The sequence below is a fragment of the Pinus tabuliformis genome, chromosome 6 (assembly GCF_031772625.1).
Source record: "Pinus tabuliformis cultivar Carrire ecotype Pingquan chromosome 6, CPIR1, whole genome shotgun sequence".
Taxonomy (NCBI): Eukaryota; Viridiplantae; Streptophyta; class Pinopsida; order Pinales; family Pinaceae; genus Pinus; species Pinus tabuliformis.
The window spans coordinates 1696817803-1696836524 of record NC_142292.1 but is presented as its reverse complement, the minus strand read 5'-3'; the positions used below and the strand labels follow the sequence as shown (position 1 = coordinate 1696836524).

The 18722-nt window shown below is 36.3% G+C and overlaps 1 protein-coding gene across 1 annotated transcript in view; it reads left to right on the top strand.

The window, feature by feature from the left end:
- LOC149265506 (small ribosomal subunit protein uS19-like) overlaps positions 1 to 18181 on the top strand; it is a 29617-nt gene extending 11436 nt beyond the window's left edge. Inside the window, exons 4-5 of the mRNA XM_089429481.1 lie at positions 17531 to 17665; positions 17808 to 18181. Coding sequence (XP_089285607.1) covers positions 17531 to 17665; positions 17808 to 17921 — 249 coding nt within the window. The 3' untranslated portion in view covers positions 17922 to 18181. The remainder of the gene's footprint in view (positions 1 to 17530; positions 17666 to 17807) is intronic.
- The last annotated feature ends 541 nt before the right edge of the window (positions 18182 to 18722 follow it).

The following is an 18722-nucleotide window of genomic DNA, read 5'->3' as shown; positions in this document are numbered from 1 at the left end:
CTTGTGATTTCGTAGTTGTAACGCTACTCAGATTTTGTTGACCACAACAAAGTTTTGGGGACAACTCTCGACCCAATTGTAGGTTCAACTACACATAATCTTTCTACAGTTGGCCACCTCCTAACCCTCAACCAAATACTACTGCCAAGGAATCCTTTGTCTCACGACACTCTCCTTCGAAAGGAATGAATGCTTCTCATCCCCCTTTTCATCCATTAATAGAACAAACGATTCCAAAAATAGAAAGGGATTGGAAATGGATCTGCATGCACACAATCCATGTGTCAACATGCCAACTTTTATTTCTTTCTTTTAAGGTTTATTTAATTCAACATTTTTTCTTAATTTAATTTTTGCTTATTTTATTCTTTTTTATTTTTGTTAACTTATTCTTACTATTTTTATAGTTTGTTTATATATATATATATTAATTTGGGACTTCAATTTATTATTATTATTATTTACTATTGTTATATTGTATTCTTTATTTATTATTTATTTGCTATTCTTATATTTTCTTTATTATTTATTGTTTTATTTATTTATATATTAATAAATTTTTTTAGGGGTGGTTCACGGACATTGGGTGGCTGCTACATCCACGAGAAAATCAAGGCAGATAAGCCCGAAGGGATTTACCCGTTGGCCAAAAAAGCAAGGCCTAACCCCAAAGGCGTCGAGGAGATTTGACCTTGTGACCTCCCAACTGGCAACGTACTTAGCAACGGGAACTCGACCAATTGAGTTAACCCTTGAGGCTAGATTTATATATTAATATTGTTTCATTGGTTATTATTATTATTATTATTATTATTATGAGGCATTACATATTGTTAACTCAAGGAACTTCGTTCTGAAGTTAAGTTGAAAATTATTTTATTTTATTTAGTTATTTATTACTTCGCGTTTTCCCTACACCTTTATATGAACTAGTATACCGACAGGCATCGAAAGTTACACAACACCAGGGAAATCCTAAGGAATCTTAGTCCTCTTTCCTAACTTTTGGAACCAAGCATAAAGCCTCAGTCTATACCATAGCCCTAAGGCTCGCCCCAAGGCTTAGACTTCATCTGCCCCAAGGCATGTATTCGGTCCCAGTACTCGACGACTCTGGGCATCTCACAAGGCTAGCCCAAGTCCCTCCACACTTACTAAAGTGCACAACCCCAAACATCGAAGTCCTCACGCCCCCTTTGGACTTCAACATCCCAATCTAATATCAGGCACTCGACCTCTTCTAGATGGTCCCATAACCTTTCAAGAGCTATCCATCAAGAGTTATACAAGACAAAGGAATCACTGACATATGTAGTGTTGATTGAATCTGTCCCCAACCCATATGGTGTTACATATTCTCTTTCGCAGGTATGGGATTCTATGAGATCATCAAATAAACTGGCCCTCTTGGCCTTGTTACCGCTCAAACTAGCAGGGGTCAATCCTTGTGGAATTTGAGTTGTAAAGTTGTGGGACCACAAAGAACTAAAGTGGGCCCAAACAAGGTCAAGGGTTTGGGGTTGATTAACACTAATGGATTTGACCAAGTTAGGGAGGAGAAGAGAATTAAAGGAATTATATTTCTCTTGAAATTTGAATGCAATTATCCTTAATGAAGCCTCTAACCAAAAGCAAACTAGGAAAATGGTCTTCAAGCTAGGGCTTGGGATATCTCAAGAGTCCATTATCAGAATAGCCTAACATTTGGAGGACCTCTAAAGGACTCACTAACGCAGCTCTAGACCAATTTTCATCAATTTTTGATGGCTACAATAGCATTTGAGTGATGCCCTATGAGCTAGTAGGGTTAAGGCAACAGAAAAGGGGAGAAAGGTTAGATAAGAATGGGTTCTTAGGGTTAATCATCAAGGGTAGGATCAATTCCTAATCTATTGGGATAGTTGGAGTCAAAGAGATCCCGAATCAAAGGTTTCTCACTCAACCCAGGAGTCTAAGAGATTTCACATGGCCTAGAGGCAACAACTAGGTCTCTTAGGAATTTATACTTCGTTATCCCAAATTTATTGACTTATTAAGGCATTCTAAGATAATTAGCCCCTAGGAACATTCGTTCACCATACAACGAGCATGAAACATATGCAAAACCTCACAAAATCCAAATTTTCACATTAATTAGGGCAAATTTCAGATTTATGAGTAAAATTCCATACATTTAACATGCAACAAGGTAAAGATTAACATTAACAAGAGGAATAACACTTACAATGTATAGTGACTATATCCAATCACCAAGAAATGGCAAGATCGAAGCTGCAAGATTAAAAGAGAGATTTCCAAATATCAAAATGCATCTAAGACATCCAAACTCGTCCTCAAATAGATAGTGCGGAAATCTCATGAGAAATAAATGATCCCAATGCAAGTGATGATGAGAGAAATAAATCACCCTCTCATCTATTTATACAATCCAATAGGGATTCGAATGGCCTAATTTAGCTCAAATAATAAAATAATGTTCAATAATGATATGCCTTGGTGACAAGCCCACCGAGATAGCTCCAAAACAGAAAGATAAGCCTCTCAAGAGGGAAAATAGTAAATATGATGAGTCGTTGGGCCATTAAGAAGGCCTTAGTGGAGTCTAAAGTGTGCCAAGTTGAGAGAATAGGCTCCAAACGGAGTGATCAAGGGGTTGGCCCCTTGATATCCAAGCAAGTCACATGTGGTGCCCACAAGGGGGTGTGGGGTTACAATGACATCCTTATGGGTCTCTAAGTGGATCGGTAATGCCTGCAAACCATCTGTAAGGGCTAGGATGATATTGATGACATAATCTTTTGTGGTGAGACACATCATCATTTGGACCCTAGAACCTCTGCCAAGTGTGTGGTATAAGTGTGAAGCCGTTGGGCATGGTGATTTTGGTGCATCATCCTCACCCAAAAGGTGGAACATGAGCAATCACTGAATGGTGCTAGGGATCCATGAAGTGTTGTCTGCTATGGTGGAGGCCTATGGCTCTAACCACTCACCCTACAAGTGCCCCTGTGACCCTCTTGAGGGCTTGGACCTCGTATAGGGAGACCAAACCCAAAATGGAGACCCACCTGCAATTCTGCATAAGATCCAATGCATCCCCTTGCCCTCCAATACAACAAATCATTAGAGTAATCAAGTAAAAGAGCTTACAAATTATGGAATCAAATGGACACTTCATGGTGGCATGCCCTTCCATAGTGGGCTTTGGCATGTACAGGTGTCTCCAAGCTCAATAAGGGGGTTAACCAAGGACCCTATTAGGTGGTTTCAACCTTTAAAGGGGGTGACATGTCCATGGTACATCCATCAAGTGGTAGGTGGCATGTGATATAATGATGGAATGGAGTGGGGGATTAAGGGAAGGATCCTAGCTACATGCCATGGTACAATGGTAGCTATAATAGGGGAAGCCCACACTTGGGCATATTAGTGTAGGAGGGAGCAATCATGGTACATGAGTTACCCAGGCCTTTGCTTTTCCATCCTTCTTCATATGCCTTTTGCCTTCGATTGATTTTTCTTCATAACTACTCGTGGTTCCAGAGGATGAGAGCATGATGTGTAGGATATAGTAGTAGATACCCCCTTTAAAGGTGGGGCAGTTCATTGCCCACCAGGGGTTGGGACAATCATGGGTTCCTTAATGTGGAGGGGGCTCATCTAGGGCCCATAAGAACTAGGGTGATGGCCATAAATAAGGGGTAGATCTCATGTTTGGCTTTTGCCCACATGCTAAATTTGTATGTCCCGACCATCTTCTGCATTTTGTGGTACATTTCTTTTTGACAGTGGCCAAGTTATGCTTTTTCCTTTCTTTTTTGCTGCATCAACCTCCTGGGAATCGTTCCAGGCCCGACCCGAAGTGTGGACAAGGGGAGGGGGAGGCTAACCCTTTGTGGACCCAACAAACCAATGTGGACCCAAATGGGAAAAAATGATAAATTGAGTTAGAATGAGTGGAGGGGAGCGATGTATATGGTGTTGGGAAGTGGGGCCATGCAACCAAAATCGATATTTCCCATGTAGTGCCATCCCTAAAGCTAATAGCTAGTAAAAGAGATCCCACGAGACTAGGATGCAAGGCTAACCACCAAATTGGGAAGAGGAGACAAGGGTATAGCCCTAGCCCACTCTTTCTGTCGAATCCCCCCACCAATCCATGCCCAAAAGTGTTTATGATGAGTAAGCAAAATTACTCAACTATACCAATGAAAAGCCACACCTTCAGGGTTGAGAGGCCCACCTTCAAACATGCGATCATAACAGGTGGGTGAGGGACCACATGGTTGGCTCAGGTGACGTAGATAGTGGCACATCGAGCTATTTGGTGGCTGCAAGGGGAGTACCATCTAGGATAATTATTTTCTCCTATGGATATCACCCACAAAGTGGTGGGTAACAGGCCCATTTGTGGATTTCTTGTCAATCACCACATCCCAACATGCAACCAATGCATTAGTTATAGCATCAACATATCTATATCAAGATATACCATGACATCACATAATAAATGGATCCGCATGTCAATATAATTTCATATCATAACATCATAATCCATATGCCACATTCTGCATATCACATTTGTCATGAGCATACAACATCATTATCATAACAAAATCAATAAATAAGCACCATATATGCATCACTTACCTCTCATCTGAACTATGTCCAATTACCATATACCATCACATCATGAAACATCATCACAACATTATACTTCAACATTTCTATGTTGACATAACAATTAACTAAAACCATAACTGAAATCATAGTGTATGATTTAGATGTATCAATAAAATTTAAACAATAAGACATGATTTAGACATTTCACGGAAGTATCTATCTAAGCTATGTTATCCAATATTAGTTTGTTTACCACAAATTAACAAAATAGATAAGGAAAGTCACGATGAATAACATCTGCATCCTTCCAATTTTGTTATGGTTACGAGGACTAACATTCATTAGCATCAAAATCTGCAAGTTCATCCTTTGCTCTTCCTTCATAAGGTATTTTTATCAAACATATATTGTTAATATTGGAAATCAAATTTATAAACATTCCTTATTTTCTTACAATCATTGTATCTTTATAATTATTTTCCATTGCATTCTAATAACAGGTTTACCTCCCTTTTAGGGTGTTTGCATACTATCTTAAAGTATATGGCTTCTAGCTTCAACTACATTTGATGTATACTTTTAGGGAAATGTGCTACACTTCTCTCCATTGCTCAATTATGATTTTCCACTCCTTGTTTGAACATGTTACCTTTTAGCCAATTTAGCATATTATCAATCTACTGTGTTACTTCATATTTGATGGTCTCTTCTTAATGTTCATATCTGAGTCCCTATGTATTCACTCATGTATGTTAATCGTCATGCCACTGAAAATAGATATCCATGATGCAATAAATATCTTTAGAACAACAACTTATTCACACTATTTTAACATAAAAATAAACATAAGTAAGGTTAAACTGACACTATTTGTTTTGAGTTATTTAAGACATTTTCCGTACCATTCTTCTCCTCTTGAGAGGCAACAACCTTGAAACAACGTTGACCAAATAACTTTTCTAAAGAACTCATCATTTACTTGCATAACCTTAACTTTTTATAATTTAAGAATTCTCTATGACTCTATTATATATCTTTCTCAATTATTTATATAAACATTCATTCTCATAAATAGAGAGAGATATGTGTGTAATAAATAATGAGTTACATTCCTTTGGATAATATATTGCATGATAAAACTACAATATATATTATTATATAATCATTTAAAACTTTTCCAATATATCAGAAAATTAAAATTACTTATATTTTACAGACATATTATCTATATCAATTTTTTTTTTTTTTTTTTTTTTTTTTTTTTAATAATTTGTTTTGTTTATGTAAATTTAACATACAAGAATATAGGGTGTTCTAATTATTATTATGATAAAAATATTATAATAATAATACCTACGTGTTTATATTTCACATAATTATAATAGTATGTAGAGGATGCAAGTGCCAAAAAGTTGGGAATCAAACTTGGAACATTCAAGAAAAACTTTCACCAACTTAATGCTCAACCAAAGCCGAAATGATCATAACTCTAACAATATTCTCTTCAAATCATACACTTTTCATCCTTTCACAAGTACAAGGAGATAATTTTTGATGTCATATAATCTATTTGATTTTACTTATTTGACTGAATGGATCTTCTATAAACCTTAGTTTGGGACATATCTCGAGAAAATATGATATGAGATGCCAATTAGGAACTTAGCATAAGATACCTTCCTTAATCTTCTAAGTTCTAAAATCAAGTTCTTATTAACCACGGTTTGATATACCGTTCTTTCTATGAGACAATTTCTTTTGGCCTAGCTTGTATGGCTTTTGCTATCTTGTGGTGTAGTTTTGGTGGTGCAATCCAACTTTCAAGACCTCTGGTGACAACAATTAGTTATCTTTAAATCTGGCCGGCCTAAAATTAAGGCAAACCCCAAATTTAATGCGGAAATTGAAAACTTGGTTGTTAAATGCAATATTTGATAGTGTAGTAAAATAAAAAACGATCCCTAACCTAGGGCTCATTTAACCTAATGTTCGTGGCAATAAAAAAATGATGGGAACAAATATTTGGGGCATTCATGAATTAGATATGATGATGCTAGGCCATATGCTCTAAGAGTTGCTTTCACTGATTCTAGTGCTAATGGTGCAACAAATTTCCTATCACGAGTTTAACACAGTGAACGCCCATGGTTCGAATCTAAGCAGCCCCATAACAATTATTTTTTTGGACTATAAGATTGTAAAAACTTGTTAAAATTGGCAACTAAGGCCAAATTCCACTTTGGACAACTCAGTTGATGGAGATAATCATTCCATTGAATTCCTCTTTTCAAGAGGACCAAAATCGATATAAAGATCGTCTCATTTGGACAAGTGAAAGTGTGATTTTGAATTTTTGTTTTCTCATAAGCAAATTATCAAGGTCAGCCTCACCTCTATGTTGGCTCATCAAGTCCAATAGTCACGTCTCTTGACCCCAACGAGTTATATACATAGAGGTGCTCTCAACATCATTTACACACATCACTTCACATATTTCTCCTCTCTGAAATAACCGCAGAAGGGAGATGACCTCAACGAAGGAGGAAGGGTAAGATTGGTATTTTGGTTGGGTTGTTTGATGGGAAAAATTTCAAAGGCAGGAGGCCGAGCATGTTAAGGGTAAGTCTGGGCCTACTTTTGGGCATATCTTTCTCTTGTTGTAGGTCTGGGTTATCTCTAGGAGTCAGAGTAGGAGTGTTTGAGCATGTTTCTATGGTATGAAAAACTCTCTCCTGGTGGGCCGCATCTACAAGGACCCTTTCTCAAGCAGGCCGCAGTCCTCATCTTGCTAAAAAGTAGGTCGAGAGGGTCAGTGTTTGCCCAGGTGGACCGCAGACCTATTTTGGTAAGCATGGAAGCTTGTTTGGGGGCTGAACTATGCCCTATTATGTAGCAGAAGGAGGACAAGTTCTCATGAAGAAAGGCTGCAGTCATGGAAGGTTGTTTTGGGTGAATTTGTGAGGGCTGTAGCAGTGTGCCACATGCCCTAACCAGGAACAACAAGTAACAACAACATACTCCTTCTCTTGTGATCATAAGGTATGAACAAAGATAATGTATTTGGACAATTTTGCATGCTCGTTGGATGGTTGTCCAGATTGGACAGTCTGGAGCAATTTCTTGATGGATTGTAAGTAGTCCTCACCAGATCAACTTCTACTATTGTATGACACCTGTTGAGAGGACTTATATTGAAGTGCTTTTGGATTGCAATGTTGAATGATCCATCTATATCTTTTGGCAGATCTTCAAATTAAGAAGTCAATTTTGACTTCGAATTATTCTCCCCCCTCTCCGCTGAACATTTGATAATGATAATAAGAAGAATTGATCAAGGGTTTCCCCATCTTGGGGGTTTTCCTTGGCTTGAGCCATATTATTGTGTTCTCTTGTCTCGGATTATCTTCTACATCTTTTGTTTATGTTCTTTCTTCAGTTACTGTCAATTCGATAATGATTTATGTGATTGCCAATGGAAATGAAATGGATTGATAAATGAGCTCATATGGAAGATTGAAGTAACTGTCCTTAGCAAAGAACATGTTAACTAAAATTAACAAAACGTCCCCGAATTCTTCTCTTCATCTTTAGTCACGCATTCAAATACAAGCTTCTCCATCATTGTGCATCTTTCATCCCCTTCGTTTCATTGGTGAAAGAATTTGTTGCTTTGGAATTGCAACTCTTCCCTCTCCCTCGTCATCTTCAATCTTGTAGTTTCTCATAGGAATAGCTCTAATGTTTTTCATATTTGCACAGACATCAACTATTGTAATCTTAGGAAAATCATCAATTCATGTAAGCACTCCAACGCCTCAACTGCATGCTTTCCCTTAATATTGTCCAACCCCTACTTCATGTGGGTTGTCCAATTGTGGGGCCTAGTCCAACAATTGAGCGGATTGTGAGTGGTTTCGGGATTGACGTTGCCACATCACCCATCACTCGCAATGGATCACGACTGTTGCATTGGCAGGCCATATCCCACAAGGAAGCAACGATTATCCTACATCACGCTGTCTATGTTCGAGTTTATGAGTCCATGTATTTTTGAGTCAAGTCTAAGTGAATGTTCTTACATGCAAAAGGAGAGCAACCTAGAGAATACGAAAAAGAAATATAAAAATGAAGATTAAATTGTATTTTAATTTGATTAAATTATGTGGTGATCAAACACAAAAAGACGTCATCACCTTCAAAGTGATTGGATAAATACAAGGCACAAACTTAGTCAATTGAATCCAAAGAATGAGATGTTGTAATTTTTGTTCATGGGCATATGAATCGTCTTAGATTGAATAAAATATCTTCAAACAGTGTAATCTATCCATGATGCCATTTGTCCGAAACCCCTTACTAATGGTGCCATTCCAGAGGTAATAAATTTAACCTTTCGACGTTTTCCTCCAACTATAGTTCTGAATTTAAGGAGAAAAAAATGGTTTTGAGTTGTGGTTGGTTCTTGTACTTGAGTGGTAGTTTATACAAAACTTCATATCACAGGTCATGAGTTTGATTAACGACAAACTATAGTAGCTCCTTTATAGCTTAGTGGTAGAGCGCCAATCTTGTAAAACTAAATGTCCGTAGTTGATTAACGACAAGTTGCTGGCAAAAATGAAATCAAGGGTGGTGCTCAACATCATCCTAGAAAGCATTTTGCAATGCATAGCGAAACCATAAAAAGAAGCATCATATTTTGAAATGCATTTTAAAAAAAATTTAATTTAAGGAAATTTCAATTTGTGAAATGCGTGGAATTTTTGTATAGACAAAAAATTCTTGAAATTTTTAAAAGATTTCACTGAGGGTGAGACAAAATTAATAATTTATGTAAGTCAAAATTAATAATGTAAATAAATTTCAATGCATGAGTTTTTTAAAATTTCATAGAAATTTTGCAAGTGTTGAGGGTGCAAATTGTTTGAGAAATTATATTGTTCGCTTAACTAAGTTTTAATTGAGATTAAAGAATGAGAACATAAAAGCCCAAAGGCCCAATAGAGTTGAAACCTTGCTCTAATACCATATATAACAACCCCGAAATTAAAACATGCAACTAATTACATCAATTTATGTGATTAATAATCAACACACAAATTGTTCAACTAAATGACATAGAATTTTTGAAAACCACGAGCAAAGAAGACTAACTTGTAGCGACAACATACCTTACTTGTGATCCTAGAATTGTAATGCTACTCAACTCTTGTTGATTGCAACAATCAAAATTCTCCACCCAACTGTAGGCTCAACCGCACATAATCTTTCTACAACCGACCATCCTCACACCCTCAACCAACTACTATTGCGAGGGAATCCTTTTTCTCACAAAACTCTCCTTCCAAAGGAATGGACAATGCTTCTCATCTCCCTTTTCGTCCATTAAATAGAACAAACGGCTCCAAAAATGGAAAGGGATTGGAAAGGAATTTGCATGCACACAATCCATGTTTCAACATGCCAACTTTTATTTCTTTATTTTAAGTTTTACTCAAATCAACATTTAAAAAAAAAAATTTAACTTTTGCTTATTTGATTCCTTTTTACTTTTGTTAACTTACTTATTCTTACTATTTTTATATATATTTATTTAGAACTTTAGTTGATTATTTACTATTATTATCTTATATTCTCAATTTATTATTTATTCGCTGTTTTTATATTTTTTATTATTATTTATTTATTTATATATTAATATTATTTCATTGATTATTATTATCAAGGGGCATTACACTAGTGGTAGCTTCAGAAGGTCTTCTACAAATGTCTAGTGTCTTATCATGTGGAAGACATTATTTGCATCTTTAGGTGCTTGCTTGGTGGAGTAAGTGATTTGTCTTCTTTCCTAGGCCTAACTTAGGAAAAGTACAATAATTAAAGTCAATTAATTATTATGGACTATTAAGTAATTTTCCAGGGATAAATAATTTAATAATTTAATTGATTTAGAATTAATCTTAGTCATTGATCTCTAAGATGATTCTAGAAGGGAGATTAGGGTTAAGGATTTGTGCTTGATGACCATTATAAAGGAGGCCTAACAAAGAGGTAAAGACAGATAGAACTCAAGCAAGCGAGTCATCACAAAGAAAACAATTTTCTTTAAGTGCAAGTGGCTTAGTGCACTGAGAGTGCAGAGAAGGAGAAGTGCTCCTGGATTGAGGGCGAATCCAGGAGGTCAAGTGGAGGAGATTGCATGGGTCTAGTTGTGAGAGGGAGATCAATTTGATTTGAAGGAGGCCGAGTTTTTGGAGCATTGAGTTTTCCCTAGGGCATAGTAATGGCATGCAAAGAGGGAACATGCTGCTTTTGTTTGCCGAGTATTTGGGATGATTTCTTTAGGCCAATTTCTTTCAGAGGTTGATTTCCTTGAGGCCAAATTCATGGGGCTGAATTCATTTTGTGGGAGAGAATCTCTCATATCCAAGGAGATCTAACAACCTTCTAAAACAAACAATAAGATTATGGTAGAGCTCACACAACTCGCTCATGATTATAAATTTCACATGTTGATCCTTAAGATAAGTAGGAATTGATAATTCCAACACTTAGCTTTAATGAGTGCTTGTCTTAATCTTTGTCAGGTAGGTCTTCATCATCATCTTTTGTTGGTTCAATGCATCAAATGCTCCGTTATGAATCCAAGAAACATGCCCCGTTAATGAGTACTTGTCTTAATCTCTGCCAAGTGTGTCTTCATCATTATCTTTTGCTGGTTCAATGCATCAAATTCAACATTATGAATTGAAGAAACTTAGGTTTATCAAAGTCTATATCTGGTCCAACTTGAAACTTGTGTCTCATACCTTGATCATGTATTCATCAAATTATCAAAATCCATATAAAGAATCAACCATCCATGCAAATATATGGTTACCTAACTGTTACTGCTGTTGTTCTAGTAAGAAATCTTTCAAGTACATGGTTCATTCAACTTCTTCATGAACTCCCCTAAAATGTACATAAAGCTTAAGGTTTCGAAGCCTATCACACTAGTTGTCATTAATATTTTCAGATGGCAGTGTTTTTATTAAACACAACACATGAACTTTACCTTGTTTCACGATCAGCAATTGGTCTCCATTGTTCCAATAGGAACCATCTCCGACATCCTTTTGACCAAATTCCCAAAAACTTTTTGTTGTATTTAAAATATCATTATTATCCTCCTTGCCACAATCTCATCATTCTTACTCAAAATTGACTCTTGTAAAAATTTCTGTTTTCCCACCCCGGTTTTCAGTTTCTCCTTATTTCTCCCATGTAGTTAAATGCCCATTCCCATAACCATACATTTAACAGACTGAAAAAATAAATATTGCTGAAAACACAAATTCTGGAAATTTTTCAGAATGCTGGAAATTGCAGAATTAAAAATCAGCAATTAAAAACAGCCATTAAAACACATTAAAACACTGATATTTTTGGTCAACTTGACCCTGGAAAAACCCCCTACAACTCTTGGGGAAAACCAGTTTGAGAGCTCTTCTTTATTTCTGAAAATTGTCTTTTTACAGTGAGAATTATTCAGCAAAAAATCAGCAAGCAAATTTACAACTTATCTCCTTTCCCGTGCCTCACAGCAATCTGGAAATTACAACAAACATGACAGCAATAAATGCTGTACGACCTCCGTTTTGTGTGCAGAAAAATCAGCAAACTGCTCCTCGATTTTTGTGCAAAAATCTGCCTTTCACTATGTGCTGAATCAGCTGTACAAATCTGCTCAACTGCTGCCTTGGAATGTGTGCCAAGCTGCTGTCTCCTTCTCCTTCCTGCTCAGAAATCTCTCTTGCTCTCCTTCTCCCAATCTGCTCATGAAATAATGAATGACCTTTTCCTCCTTTAATATAACTCCAAGTGACTTTTGGGTGATCCAAGTGACTTTTGGGTGATCTCTAAATCCAATGGCTGAAATAGATTTAGATCAATGGTTGAGATTAAATGCTCATTTAAATCTCACTTTCTATTTTTTAATTCACCCCACTTTAATAAAGACCCACTTAGTCATTTATTTCCAAAGTCACTTTTCCTTTTTAATTTTTCATTGACTTTATAAAAGTCACTTTAAAATTAGACTTAATAACTTTATCACTTAAAGTCACTTTTAAATTAGATTTAACTTTATAAAATTATAAAGTCACTTTAGGAGAAAAATTAAATTCTTTTGGACACTTTTCCCTAGGCCAAAGATCAAAGCCTAAGGGAACCACCTGTCCTCCGGTACCAAATTTCAACACTATTGACACTTGTCATCTCAATTGAGAACAATGCCATTTTGTTGCATCTTTAACTACCATGATAACCAACAATGGTTATTCACCCAAGCAACTTCCCTCTCTCAACCAAAGTGTCCATGCTCCTCCATTAACATTTAACTTAAAAATTGTTTTTTCAAACAACATACCCATTGGGAACTGATTGTACCTTTCCACGAAAAATCAATATTGCACAAATTGATTGGGAACCTCTTGTACTTTAGGGCCTAACATCAACTTAATTGTAAAGATTGAACAATTGGTTATCCTATCGACATATTTCCATCTTCCGAGACACATAGGTACCAAATCATGGTGCTCCCTAGTTATTAAGGAACATAGTCTAGAAACATAATGTATCCATCTCCATCTGACGTACTAAGTGCCTGCTAATTTGAGGTCTTATGGTGCCATCATCCTCAAACAATGTTTCCTTCAAGGAACAACTAGAGAATACAACATATAGCTATATTTTCCTTTTATGGATGACATACCCCATCGAGCAACTTAGGAATGATTTTTACATTACATAGTGTTGCGATGCAAGACTACAATAATGAACAATTTAGAATGATACATGTGACCAAATGCTTCTACATGTATGTTTCTTTGGAGTAATGCATATGCTTGGCATCTTTCCCTTCATCTTTGACATCTTGGTTCAATCTTCATCTTGGAGCTTCCATACTTCACTTGGAAATTGTTAAAGTAGTAAATTCCAATAAACATTGCATCACTTATTGAGTTGACTAGGAATATGTTTCTTGATTTATAACTCCAAGATATTTTCATCAAAACCATCATAAATCTACACTAGCACACACATGCATCAGTAGATCCAATGATCTTAATATGTTCTAAATAGACACACATAGATCCATCAAATACATAGGTCAATGCAACAATGACTAGAGGTAGATTTCTTGCTCCTCAATTCCTAGCTAGCCATCCTGCTAGGATTGCAATACGTCAATCCTCAACACCTTGCTTTAACAGCAGCGACACCATCAACATCTTTGTTCAATCTTCATCTTGGAGCTCACATAATTCAGCTTCCACACTTCACCTGGAAATTGTTAAAATCCTAACTCATTTATCGAGTGGACTAGGCTCAATATGTTGATTTATTACTACAAGACATTTTTCATCATCACCATTACAAATCTACACTAGCACACACATGCAACTATAGATCCAATGATTTAAGAATGTTCTTAATAGGCACATATACATCTCTATCAAAGACAAGGGTCAATTCAATAACAACTTGAGGTAGATTTAAACTCCAGCTTAGAGACACCATAATCGAGGGAAGTGGATTTTTCATCTTGGGCATGCCAAGCAAGCCATCCTTCTAGGATTTCCGTACAATGATCATGAAGAGCCTGCTTCAACGGCGGCCACACCAAGTGCAAGTGGTCTCCAACATCACAGTGTGCTTCTCCTTGTGGTCCCAAGGCATTATTCTGGAATCTTCAGAGTTATGACACTTTATGCAATGGTTGTATCTCAATCCCCACATGTGAGTGCGCAATGGAAAGGCATATGCAGGCACAATTATTAACTTGTTAAGGCATACATACTCACGAATATATGTAGTTATGAAACTTTATGCAATGGTTGTCTCTCGATCACCACATGTGAGTGCACAATGGAAAGGTACATGCAGGCATAGTTATGGTGTCCTTCATGGAGTTCACATGTCATCTTACATCAGTGCGACAAATCATATGGGCTGCAGATCAGGATTAGAATGGTTTTTGCAATGGCTGCCTCCAGCCACAAACTCATGCACCTACTCAAACTGCAATCTTCAGTGGGTGCTTTATTTTTTAGCAGCAATTGCACTCAGATCTCTGCAGTCCTCCTTAACACTTGAGCAGCTTCAGACTACATGTATGAACAACTTGATCAGCAGTCTTTGCTCATCTTGGCACTATGTTCACACCAGGTTTAAGAAACAGTGACCTTCAAGATATGTCACACCGTTCAGTTCGAATTCGAGTTCGACAACGATTAAGTTTGATTCGAATTTGAATTTTCCGATGAGGTTCGTATGAGGTTCAACATTAAGTTCGACTATACATATTTTTCAACACACACACACACAGAGATATATATATATATATATATATATATATATATATATATATATATATATATATGACATAAAATAATAAAAAATCAAAATCAATCAATAAAGCTATATGAGTAGCAGTGAGCACCCACGAGCCACAAATCACAACCACTATTCACTTCACGCTCCAGGCGACAGGGACAAGCAGCATCTAGAAATTGAATTCAGGAAATTGCAGACAATACAACACACAACGGCAACACTGAGCACAATAGAGCGAGTACACTCAAACTGAAGTTGGCTTGTGAAAATATATCGACAACCATGGTAAATAAAGCCAAACCAGTGGCCACCATGGGAAACTAAGTGGCGGTAAGCGAAACAAGAGAAAACCATGTGTTGCCCATGGTTTTTCTCATAAACCTTAAAACAACTGACAAAAGCAACTCGAACTCAACCTCGAACGACAAAACAATTTAATTTTTTTTTAAAATTCGGCTTCAGGTTCGTCTTTAGATTCGAATTCGAATTCGTTGAGGTTCGACTATCAGGTTCGCCGACCTTGAACGAATTTGAATTTTTTTTTGGGTTTGCCGAATTCTGAACCTCAAGGTTCAAATTGGGCGAACCTTGTGACATAGCCTTCAAGAACTGGTAAATGACACTATCCATGATTTAGTCCAAAAATATAACATTCAATGATCAATCAGGCTTCTAATATTCACTGTCACCAAGGCCTTGGGTATAGGCAACAACAACACCCAACCTGGTAGATCAATTGCCAGCAAGTCACCAAACTTTGGATGGGCACAATGTCCAATGCAATAAAACCAAAACCCACATGTGTGATCGTAACTATCATGTACTGATCCATAAGGCAAGTAGGAGTTAATAATTCCAACACTATATTGATTTGATGTTTATTATGTTAGATTAAATGCTGAGGGGACTTGAAGATTGCTTGATGCACTGGATATCACAACTTCAATTCTACTTTCAAAAATTAATTAGGAAAATAAAGAGACTGTTTGTGATAAGCTTTTATCAAGTGATATATGTGTTGAGTCAGCTGTGATCTAGCTAAATGTGAATCAAAGAAACTTAACGTATGTGATAAAGTCCCAAGAAAATGCAAATAAAACTTTCAACCAATAACTGAAGTTGAGATTGCTTCATGCTCTTGTTATCAACTCATTTATACTTTTCAGATCAATAAATGAAAAATAAGATTGAAGAGTTTTCAATGAATAACTCGAATAGAAATTTGTTAACTTCAATTCTACTTTCGAAGAACAATTAGGAAAATGAAAGAGGAGGTTGAAGAGTTTTTAGTCAATGACTAAAGTTGAGATTACTTGATGTCCTGTGTCAACTTCAGTTGTACCTTCCGAAAAAGGAGGTTGAGCCGTCGAGTTTGATGATAACCCTTTCAAAATTATTTCAGCTAGTGGATGGTGCAAGGCTCAACTTCCTCAAATTTTACTCAGAAAAGCGTTATAGTCACATGCTACATACATCATACGAGTTCTTTTTGTCAGGTGTTTTGATGATTTTTGGGTTGCCCCATAGCAATATTTTTTATTCTTATAATATTGATGAATGTCTGTCACTAAGAACTAGAAGTGCTGTCCAAGGAATAAGCCTGCAAAATCTGAGCATGATCTATAAAGATCATTGTGATGTTGAACGTTGGTTGATCTGTGTAGAGTTGTGCTTGGCGAGGAAGGAAAGCATTGACAAAGGATTGAGTGCCCCTGCCTGCCTAGTGTCAGAAATACACTTCCACAAATTCTATATAGAAATGCCTAGTGTCAGAAATACACTTCCGTAAATTCTATATAGAAAAGCTTTCTAGTCACATGTTACATCATATAAGTTGTTTTTATCAGACATTTTACTGATTTCTGGGTTTCAGCAATTTCATGGCAAGAAAGGCCCCTCCCCCAAAACAACAGTTTTATTCTTACGATATTGATAAATGTCTGACACTAAGAAATGCTGTCCAGGGAATAACCCTGCAAAATATGACCTTGATTATCAGATGTTGAACTTTGGTTTATCTGTGTAGAGCTTGCTTAGTGAGGAAGGAAACATTGAAGGATTGATTGCCCCTGCCTGCCTAGTGTCAAGAAATATCCTGCTGTGCATGTGCTTGTCATTGGAACTGTATAATGGAGAAAATAAGAATTATCTCATATTAAACATCATTATCCCAGTTACGTTTTTTGTCCTGGTGCTTGTGTCAAAAAATTTATACATCTGTTCGTCCATCTTTGGGCAATATGCCCATCATTCTAAAATATGATATATTTTCTTATCTAAGATGATTAATGGTGTTTGCCCATCATTCTAAAATATGATATATTTTCTTATCTAAGATGATTAATGGTGTTTACTTGACTATTACACGAACATTTTGCTGGTGATTGACTCTTTTCTGCCAAAACTCCATCACTTTGAATTTTGGGATTTTCATATCTTGTCAAAAAGTTTCGCTTTCATTTTTTTTTCTTTGCCCTGATGGTATGTCTAAATTATTTGGTCCTTGTTTTCCTGTTTGTATAAGCAGAAGCTAGAAGCTCCTTCTGGTGAGAAACCAGAACCTGTACGAACTCACCTTCGCAACATGATTATTGTTCCAGAAATGATAGGAAGCATCATTGGTGTTTACAATGGAAAGACCTTTAATCAGGTTGAAATCAAGGTAATCAATCAATAATTAATTTGTTATAGCATACATTATTGTAATTGCTTATTGCACTTAACATGACACTATATTATCATAATTTCTTACTCTGGTTAAATAAAAACTACATTATCGTAATTGTTGTGGTTGTGATTGCCAGCCTGAGATGATTGGACATTACTTAGCGGAATTTTCAATTTCGTACAAGCCTGTAAAACATGGAAGGCCTGGTATTGGTGCTACCCACTCTTCCAGGTTCATTCCTCTGAAGTAGGACTTTGGCCTTGGCTTGAACTCTTTGAAGATTGTCGTGGTGGCACATTATTTGTCATCCTGGGAGAACCTAGTTTGAGAATTTGTCCTTTTTTATTGTTTTTGTTTCACTCATAAATTTGAGAAGCATACTCTCCAGTTGCATCCTCTAAATGCATCATTTTTGTAAACACAACATTGTTTGGGGGTTTTTAAGCGTTTTGAATTTGAGCTTGTCATTGCTCATTATTAATTTGAGACAAACATTATTTATATCTTTCATAGGAGGTTAGATCACATTAAATTATCAAAGGAAACAAATGGCATGGGAATGGTGATATATCTTGGGATATGGATAAGAATTTGAAATACATTCTAAATCTGATTTATTGATTGCAGTCCATTCTTTTAAAAAGGATCCAGCAATGCTTGTTTATTTCTGGATATAAACTGTGTGTATGAGCGGAAGTCTCCAGAAATATACACCGTTTATATCCAGATATAAACAAACATGATGAACAACTGTGGATATTGATATGCTCAAAGGATCTAGGAATGTTTATGACTAGTTTACATTCTCAACAAGATATGTACGGTCTCCCTCAACATAAAATATGCATGTCTTTAATCTCTGTGGATGAAGCCATCGGTTGCTTTGATCAAACATCTTATTTACATGACTAGGCTTTACATCCTGAAGAAAATATATTGATGTTGTCCCCTTTTTGCAGAGGACAATTTATAAGACGTTTTAATCGTTGTGACAAAAAGGACTATGCCCTTGTTTTGCATGATAGATCTCAATAATTTCTGAGTATATACC